This window comes from Theropithecus gelada, chromosome 15, assembly GCF_003255815.1.
Source record: "Theropithecus gelada isolate Dixy chromosome 15, Tgel_1.0, whole genome shotgun sequence".
Classification (NCBI taxonomy): domain Eukaryota; kingdom Metazoa; phylum Chordata; class Mammalia; order Primates; family Cercopithecidae; genus Theropithecus; species Theropithecus gelada.
Window position 1 is genome coordinate 109,249,860 of NC_037683.1, and position 9,214 is coordinate 109,259,073.

Here is a 9,214-nt window from a genome sequence, read left to right on the forward strand (position 1 = left end):
AAGGCTGAGATCCCCAGATTTCCCTATGCCTGCCTACCCACCCCAGGAGAAACTGAATTGGAAGTGTGTGATTTCTACAAAACAGCTGCTAAGCCATCCAACTTCATCATCCTCATCCCTCCCAGCTCACCTTTTTTTAATTTTTATTATTTATTTTTTTAAAAAACGGAGATGGTGTTGCCCTCTGTTACCTACCCAGACTGGTCTTGAACTCCTGCCCTCAAATTATCCTCCCACCTCAGCCTCCCAAGTCGCTAGGATTACAGTTCCGGCCTGTGTGTCTACAAAAGGTGGGCCCAGCCCTAGCCCACCTTTTCACACATACCCATTAGTTCTCGAATAGGTGAGAACCTCCGCTCAGGTGGCTACGGAGGGCGCGGGCGGCTTTTCTTAATAACGTTTGCTCGCCCTGGACGGACCTTACGTTCTCTCTCTGTCCCCTACCCTGACAGCAGAGTCAGACCCGCCCGCGGGGTTCACTCCGGCAGCTCCTAGGCCCGCACAGCGCGGCGGAAACCGAGGCTTGCCAGGTCCCGCCTCTGCGCCCCGCGCCCCGCCCCCCGCCCCCCGCGCCCCGCCCCCCGCGCCCCGCCCTCCGCGCCCCGCCTCTGCACGCCCCGCCCCTCCCCGCCCTCCGCTCCGCGCCCCGCCCCGCCCGGCGCTGGCAGAGCGGACCCAGGCCCTTGGCCGCCCCGCGTCATGGCCGCGCCCGCCCCGGTCACGCGGCAGGTTAGCGGCGGCACCGTCCCGGTCCCGGCCCCAAGCGGCCCCGACCGTGGGCAGCCCCTGGCGGCCGCCGTGGCCGAGCTGCCAGTGCTGGACGCCCGCGGGCAGCGGGTACCTTTCGGAGCGCTGTTCCGGGAGCGCCGCGCCGTGGTGGTGTTCGTGCGGGTGAGCGGGTGGCTTGGCTGGGAGGGAGGCGCGGCCCGGGGTCCCGGGCAGGCTGCGGGATGCGAGCTGCGCCTCCTGCTTCTTAGGACGGAAACGGGAAGGCAGCCTCCCCAGCCGCGGCCGCTTCCCAACTAGGGCGGGGCAGGACGAGGGCGAGGCCCGCTTCCCACGCGCCAGGCGTCCGGGCAGCCTGTCCCGGCCCCGCGGGCGCCGCCTGTGGTCGCGTCACGCACAGCGAAGTACCGGGCTCTTTCGGGGCGCGAGGGTGCTGCGTTACTAACTTGCCCTTTCTGCCGAATTGGCTTTCAGCATTTCCTGTGTTACATCTGCAAGGAATACGTAGAGGATCTGGCCAAAATCCCCAAGAGTTTCTTACAAGTGAGTTTCTGAGCGTGGGCGGCCCAGTGCAGGCTTCTGCAGACCTTGCGAGCCGGGCGGGGGAGGACGCGGCTGCAGCGCGCACTTGCAACCCGGATTGCCCCTCCCCGCACCTCTCTCCACCCTCGCCCCTCCAAAGGAAGAGAGACGTCAGAGATCTATTTCTGCCCTAACTCACTGGGTGCTGCCTGGTGGTGAACGTACTAACAATTGTGGTGTTGCCTGGTAACCTAGCGCCCGTTCTCAAATGTTGACTGATAATGCCCTAAAACAAATGCTGGAAATGGTTGATATTTTCTTCCCTTTAATTTTGTTGCACTCCAAATAGCCGCTCATTATGGGAAAATACTACTATATTGTAAAGGTGCAAATGTTTATGTTAATAGGCTGCAAGTTCCATGTTCCCTAGCACAGCCACATACTTGTTTTTCTTCAGGCACAGATAAGTTTGTGCCCAAGTGAGCTTTTTGAGGGAAGGCATTGGGCAGCCTTTGTAAAACAGATGTTTTTTCAGCAGGCCTTATCAATTAGGATGTGAAAAAATAACTGATTAGACAACTGTGCCTAGTTTTGAAAGTATGTCTTTGGGGAGAATATAGAGAATTATTGACTATATCATTTCGAAAACAATGTTTTGACTGTTCGTCTGGGTATCCTTTTATTCTCTTTTTAAAAATTGGCATATATAATTGTATATGTTTATGGGATACAGTGTAATATTTTGATAGGCATTTACTTTTGTGGAATGATTAAATTGAGATAATATACCCATCATGTCAGATAGTGATTTTAGTTATTTTTTTTTGTGATGACAACGTGTAAAAACTAGTCTTTAAGCAATTTTGAAGTATACATTATTAACTAGTCACCATGCTGTGCAGCAGATCTCTAAAAGTTATTCCTCTTGTTTAACTGAAACTTGGTACCCTTGGATCATCTCCCTTCTCCTCATCCTTGAGTAACCAGTCTCTGGTAACCATCATTCCACTCTACTTTTTTCGTTTCCATAGCTAAGTGAGATCATGCGGTATTTTTCTTCCTGTACCTGGGTTATTTCACTTACATGATGTCCTCCAGGTGCATCCAGTGTTGTCACAAATAACAGAAAAATGTCTTTTTTATGACTAAATAATATTACATTGTGATACCGCATTTTCTTTTTTTTCTTTTTCTTTTTTTTTTTTTTTTTTGAGACGGAGTTTTCGCTCTTGTCAGCCAGGCTGGAGTGCAATGGCGCGATCTTGGCTCACTGCAACCTCCGCCTCCCGGGTTCAAGCGATTCTCCTGCCTCAGCCTCCCGAGTAACTGGGATTACAGGCATGCGCCTCCATGCCCTGCTAAGTTTGTATTTTTAGTAGAGATGGGGTTTCTCCATGTCAGTCAAACTGGTCTCGAACTCCTGACCCATCCACCCGCCTGGGCCTTCCAAAGTGCTCGGATTACAGGCGTGAGTCACTGCGCCCAGCCTATACCGCATTTTCTTTATATTTATCCATTGTTGAACACTGAGGTTGCTTCTGTATCTTGGCTATTGTGAATCATGCTGTAATAAAACATGGGAGTGGAGATACCTCTTCAACATACTGATTTCATTTCCTTTGGATAAATGCCCAGTAGTGGGATTGCTGAATCATATTATAGTTTATTTTTGATTTTTTAGTAACTTCCAGACTGTTTTCCATAATGGCTGTACTAATTTACATTCCTAACAACAGCGTACAAAAGTTCCTTTTTCTCCACATCCTCACCAAACACTTATCTTGCATCTTATTGATAGCCGTTTAACAAGTGTGAGGTTATATCTCATTGTACTTTGAATTTGTATTTCCCTGATGAGTAGTGATTTTGAGCATCTTTTCATATATCTCTTGGCCATTTGTATGTCTTTTGAGAGCTATTCATATCCTTTGTCCTTTTTTTTTCTTTTTTTTTGAGGCGGAGTCTCACTCAGCCCCCCAGGCTGGAGAGCAGTGGCCCAATCTTGGCTTGCTGCAGCCTTCGCCTCCTAGGGTCAAGTGATTCTCCTGCCTCAGCCTCTAGAGTAGCTGGGATTACAGGCACGTGCCACCACACCCAGCTAATTTTTGTATTTTTAGTAGAGACAGGGTTTCACCATGTTGGTCAGGCTGGTCTCGATCTCCTGACCTCAGATGATCCACCTACCTTGACCTCCCAAAGTGCTGGGATTACAGGTGTGACCCACCATGCTCAGCCCTTTGTCCATTTTTTAATCAGGCTATGTTGTTTTCTTGCAAAGTTGTTTGAGTTTCTTTTACACTTTGGAAATTTGCCCCTTATCAGATATGTAGTTTGCAGATATTTTCTCTCAATCTGTGAGTTGTCTCTTCTCTGTTGATTATTTCCTTGGCTGTGCAGAAGCTTTTTAGTTTGATATAGTCCCATTTGTCAATTTTTGCTTTTTGTTTTCTGTATTTTTGAGGTCATATTCTAGAAATGATTGTTTATACCCATGTCATGTGGCAGTTTTGTAGTTTTCTTCTAGTAGTTTTATAGTTTTAGGTCTTACATGTAAGTCTTGAAATTCCTACTTAGCAAAAGAAACATCTGAATTAATATTTTACCATACGTATCTTTGCATTAACTCACACAATTTTGCTGTTTATTCCATTCCTCTAGAAGCCTATAGGTGGCATTAGAATGAAACAGAAGAGTTGAGTTAAGGGATGTTGTATAAAACGTGCATAATTTCTAATGATATATACATGTCATTTTTTTTCTCCTAAGGAAGCAAATGTCACCCTTATAGTGATTGGACAGTCATCCTACCATCATATTGAGGTAAATATCTAGTACATTGGGAGACTAATGAATAAAATCTTTTTCCGACATAAAAATTACATTATTTAAACCACTAAATGTAGGCTAAATTGGCTGAAGTTAGAGTATCGTTAGTTTTCTCTCATTTGTTCTTATAAAAATTCCAACCATTCTCTCTTTTTAGTCTTTTTGCAGACTGACTGGATATTCTCATGAAATCTATGTCGATCCTGAGAGAGAAATTTATAAAAGATTGGGAATGAAAAGAGGTGAAGAAATTGCCTCCTCAGGTAAGACATAATGTGTCTCAAATAGAAAACACTGGTGGTGTATTTTCATATTTGTGTATATATGCATAGGGAAACATGGTCAATTCATAAATCAGGCTTTTTTTTTTTTTTTTTTTTTTTAAAGATGGAGTCTCTCTCTGTTGCCTGGGTTGGAGTGCAGTGGCGCAATCTCGGCTCACTGCAACCTCCACCTCCCGGGTTCAAATGATTCTTCTGCCTCAGCCTCCTGAGTAGCTGGGATTACAGGTGCCTGCCACTATGCCCAGCTAATTTTTTGTATTTTTAGTAGAGACAGGGTTTCACCATGTTTGCCAGGCTGGTCTCGACCTGCCTCGGCCTCCCAAAGTGCTGGTATTACAGGCATGAGCCACTGAGCCCGGCCTCGGGCTGCTTTTTATTATTCTAATAAGTGGTCCAGATACACCAGGCTCCAGAAGATTCATTTTCTGGGTATAATGACATGGAAGGCTGTTAGCAAAGCACTGTTCAATGGAAATAAGCTGCAGAAGTGTTTTCAATGTGGTTCCATTTTTGTGAAAACAGAAATGATGTTCATAAAGATTGTGTGCGTGTGCACGTGCGCACATAATGAAATAGGTTTTAAAAGATATGGTAGTGTTTACCTCAAGGAGGGGAGTGAGAAAATTGGCTTTTGTATTTTTTACAAGTATATTTTACTTTTGTAATTAAAACGAAAAGTAGTATTAAGTTCACATAATTTTATACCTCAGTACCATGGCTTTAATACCCCATCTCCTTTAATTGAGGAAATCCCGCTTATTATTTGAAATCACCCAACTGAAAAGGGCTCTGAATCACTCTTCAGGCAGAAGCCATTGCTTCCCTGTTGCTTTCATGGCACCTTGCACTTCATTATATGCTCTATTATTGCACTTAAGGGGACCAGAGAGTAAAGTTAGTTGAAGAGTTTCATGTTTATTCATCCTTACATTATCTATGTTCTCTGCCCTTGCTACAGTTCCTTGTAATTAACAGAGCTTAGAAGACTTGAGTTGCACTGGTTATGTGTGTTTCTGAAATGCCAGATGAGAGAACTCAACTCAAACAAAAATCAATCATTTTGAATAACTATTATTGACGTCTTGTCTGATACCCACTGTGTTGGATGCTCCCAGGAGGACAGTGGTAAAATACATAGTCGCCACCATGCAGACTCATCATCTACTCTGGGAGAGAGACACAAACAGCTAATCACAATGCCATCTGAGGGCCAGTGATGGAGGGAGGCATTCCTGACTAGAAATACCATTGTCAGCAATTTAAGTGGAGAAGGATCTGGGCGGGCTTCTCAGAGGAGATGGTCTCAGCTCACTGTAAAAGGAGTTAGCTGGGTGAAGTGAGGGTGGGGAAGGGCACTCTAGACAGAAAGTAGCATGTGCAAAAGCACAAAGGCATGAGAAAATGTGACTCCTTCAGAAAAATACAGGTCCCTGCCTCTGGCCAGAGTGCAAGACCCAGCTAGGGGAATTGGTGTGAGCCAAGGGATAAGTTATAGCCAGTTCATGTTGAACCTGGGGTAATGTGCCAAGGAGTTGGGATTTATTCTGAAGCAGTTGGGGAATTATACAAGTGTTTGAAGCAGAGAAGTGAGACAGTCATATAACCCATGTGGAGCTGGGATTAGTGCTGGCCAAACCAGAGCCAGTGATATTCGTGACAGGGTTGTAGGGCAGGTATAAGCTAGAAAGAAATGACAAGGCCTCAAGAGGGGATAGAGAGGAGGAGATGGGTCTGGGAGCTGTTTGTGAAGCAGAGGTGCATGATACCTTTATTGATGTTTTTTTATGTTTGTTTGTTTGTTTTATGAGACAGAGTTTCACTCTTGTTGCCCAGGCTGGAGTGCAATGGTGCGATCTCAGCTCACTGCAACGTCTGCCTCCCGGGTTCAAGCGATTCTCCTGCTTCAGCCTCCTGAGTAGCTGGGATTACAGGCATGCGCCACCACGCCCTACTAATTTTGTATATTTAGTAGAGACGGGGTTTCTCCATGTTGGTCAGGCTGGTCTCAAACTCCCGACCTCAGGTGATCCACCCCCCTCGGCCTCCCAAAGTGCTGGGGTTACAGGCGTGAACCACCGCGCCCGGCTCCTTTATTGATGTGTTTAAAGAAAAAGACCTAAACTTGATCAGAACTCATGATGATCCGGCATAAACACAGAGTCTGCTTGTTTCTCTCTCTTTAGTGTAGGAAATCATAGCAGTACAGATTGTGAACCTTACTTTTTGGTACACAGTTTTTATGTGCTGTAATAGAGTCTCAGCATGTGTAAGGTCTGTTTAATTATTTAGCACTTTAGGGCTGGGCGCAGTGGCTCACGCCTGTAATCCCAGGACTTTGGGAGGCCAAGGCAGGCGGGTCACTTGAGGTTGGGAGTTCGTGACCAGCCTGACGAACATGGAGAAACCCCATCTCTACTAAAAATACAAAATTAGCCGGGTGTGGTGGTACACATCTGTAATCCCAGCTACTCGGGAGACTGAGGCAGGAGAATTGCTTGACCCCGGAAAGCGGAGGTTGCGGTGAGCCGAGATTGTGCCATTGCACTCCAGCCTGGGCAACAAGAGCGAGACTCTGTCTCAAAAAGAAAAAATTTAGCACTTTAGATATAAACTGTGAGTTTCACTTTAGTAGCACCTCACTATTCATTGCCACAGTAAAGATATGGAATTGCAAAGTAAATAGATGAATACTAAGTTGAATATATGCTTGTAATTATAAGAGAGGGTGTATTCAAATCTTCACTTCTTCGACCTGTGTTAAAGGACTGCATTGCCAAACAAAATATTAGGTTCTCATAAAATGATTTTTTTAAGGTTTCTCCCTAAAAAAACATAAAGCATAAATCTCAGTCAGTCTCAGAATAGTCTTACTTGAAAAACTAAGGCACTAAAAATACACAATTATAATTTAAAACTAATGGTACCTATTTTATAAAGACGAAGAATAAGAAAATGAAGCCATTACATACAAGGAGTACTGGTTTTATAGAAGACTGAAAAACGAAGTTTGACACATAAGAATTAAATTCAAACTGGCAAAACTAGATTGTGCTTGACAACAAAGAGTACTTAGTTCTAAGCTATGGAATCTCAAGTTGAATTTCTAAAATTTCTGAAATATTAACTGACCCCTTCTTTGAACATAAGAAGAGAGTTTGGGCCGGGCGCAGTGGCTCACACCTGCATTCCTAGCACTTTGGGAGGCTGAGGTGGGAGGACTTCTTGAGTGTAGGAGTTCAAGACCAGCCTGGACAACATGGTGAAACCCTGTCTCTACAAAAAAATACAAAAATTAGCTGGGCGTGGTGCATGCCTGTACTCCCTTCTGTGTGGGTGGTGCGTGCCTCTACTCCCTGCTATGTGGGTGGTGCATGCCTGTACTCCCTGCTATGTGGGAGGCTGAGGCGGGAGAATTGATTGCAGTCTGGGAGGTTGAGGCTGCAGTGAGCCGTGATCGTGCCACTGCACTCCAGTCTGGGTAACAATTGAGGCCCTGTCTCAAACAATTTTTTTTTGAATTTTAAAAAATAAGGAGAGAGTTTGGATTTCTGAACATTTATTTCACATATAGAATCCTATAAGATAGTAAAATTCAGGCCGGGCGTGGTGGCTCAAGCCTGTAATCCCAGCACTTTGGGAGGCCGAGACGGGCGGATCACGAGGTCAGGAGATCGAGACCATCCTGGCTAACACGGTGAAACCCCGTCTCTACTAAAAAATAAAAAAAAAAAATTAGCCGGGCGAGGTGGCAGGCGCCTGTAGTCCCAGCTACTCGGGAGGCTGAGGCAGGAGAATGGCGGGAACCCGGGAGGTGGAGCTTGCAGTGAGCTGAGATCCGGCCACTGCACTCCAGCCCGGGCGACAGAGCGAGACTCCGTCTCAAAAAAAAAAAAAAAAAAAAAAAAAAAAAAGATAGTAAAATTCAAGGCCAGGCACAGTGGCTCACACTTGTAATCCCAGCACTTTGGGAGGCAGAGGTGGGAGGATCTCCTGAGGCCAGGAATTTGAGACCAGCCTGGTCAACAAAGTGAGACCCCCATCTCTACAAAAAAAAATTTAAAAATTAGCCAGGATTGGTGGCATGAACCAGTGGTCACAGCTACTTAGGAAGCCGAAGGGGGAGGATCACCTGAGCCCAGGAGTTGGAGGCTGCAGTGAGCTATGATGGTGCCACTGCACTCCAGACTGAGCAACAGAGCATGACCCTGTCTCTTAAAAAACAAAGTAAAACTTAATCTTTTACTCAAGTCTCTATGCTAATGAGCCTGTATTTGTTTCTTGGTAAGAGATAAATGCTCATTATACTGTAAACATGAAAGAAATCAAAGAGTTGAAGAGATGAAGGGAAATAATAGATATTTGGAAATCTTAGGAAATGAGGCAGGCCAAAGGCTGCATAGGCATTAAAATAAAAAGCTAAAAGACAGACATAAAGGCAGGGATAGGAGAAAAATTAATTACAAGGAGAGTAAAGAGACTGAGTTTCTTTGCTCAGACGAAGTGGAAATTAAGTATCAGCCACTGTGAGAACAGAAATAGAAAACTGACAGCCAAGGAGAAGTGAAGAGGTAGCTGCAGTGGCTGTTGTCACAGCTAAACCTCCATGTCTCAGTAGCATGACATGGTAGGAGATTATTTCTTTTTATCTTAAATTTCAAGAACGGTTTTTCTATTTGGATGCTTTTCCTCTTGAGCAGCAGTTCCAGGATCCACGCACCTTCCATCTTGTGCTTTGCCATGTTCAACCCAAGCCTTCCAAGAATGTAGAAGGAACATGAGAATCACTTGTGGGAGGAGCTTGGTCTGGAAGCAGCACAGATCATTTCATTCTTTTTTTTTTTTTTTTTTTTTTTTTA

At 45.2% G+C, this 9,214-nt stretch overlaps 1 protein-coding gene across 1 annotated transcript; it reads left to right on the forward strand.

The window, feature by feature from the left end:
* The first annotated feature begins 657 nt into the window (after window positions 1-657).
* Window positions 658-4,348, forward strand: AAED1 (AhpC/TSA antioxidant enzyme domain containing 1). The gene is made up of 4 exons (XM_025360328.1): window positions 658-891; window positions 1,201-1,269; window positions 4,015-4,068; window positions 4,232-4,348. Exons 1-4 carry the CDS (start codon window positions 700-702, stop codon window positions 4,346-4,348), a joined length of 432 nt encoding a protein of 143 aa, XP_025216113.1. The 5' UTR covers window positions 658-699.
* Window positions 4,349-9,214: the final 4,866 nt, after the last annotated feature.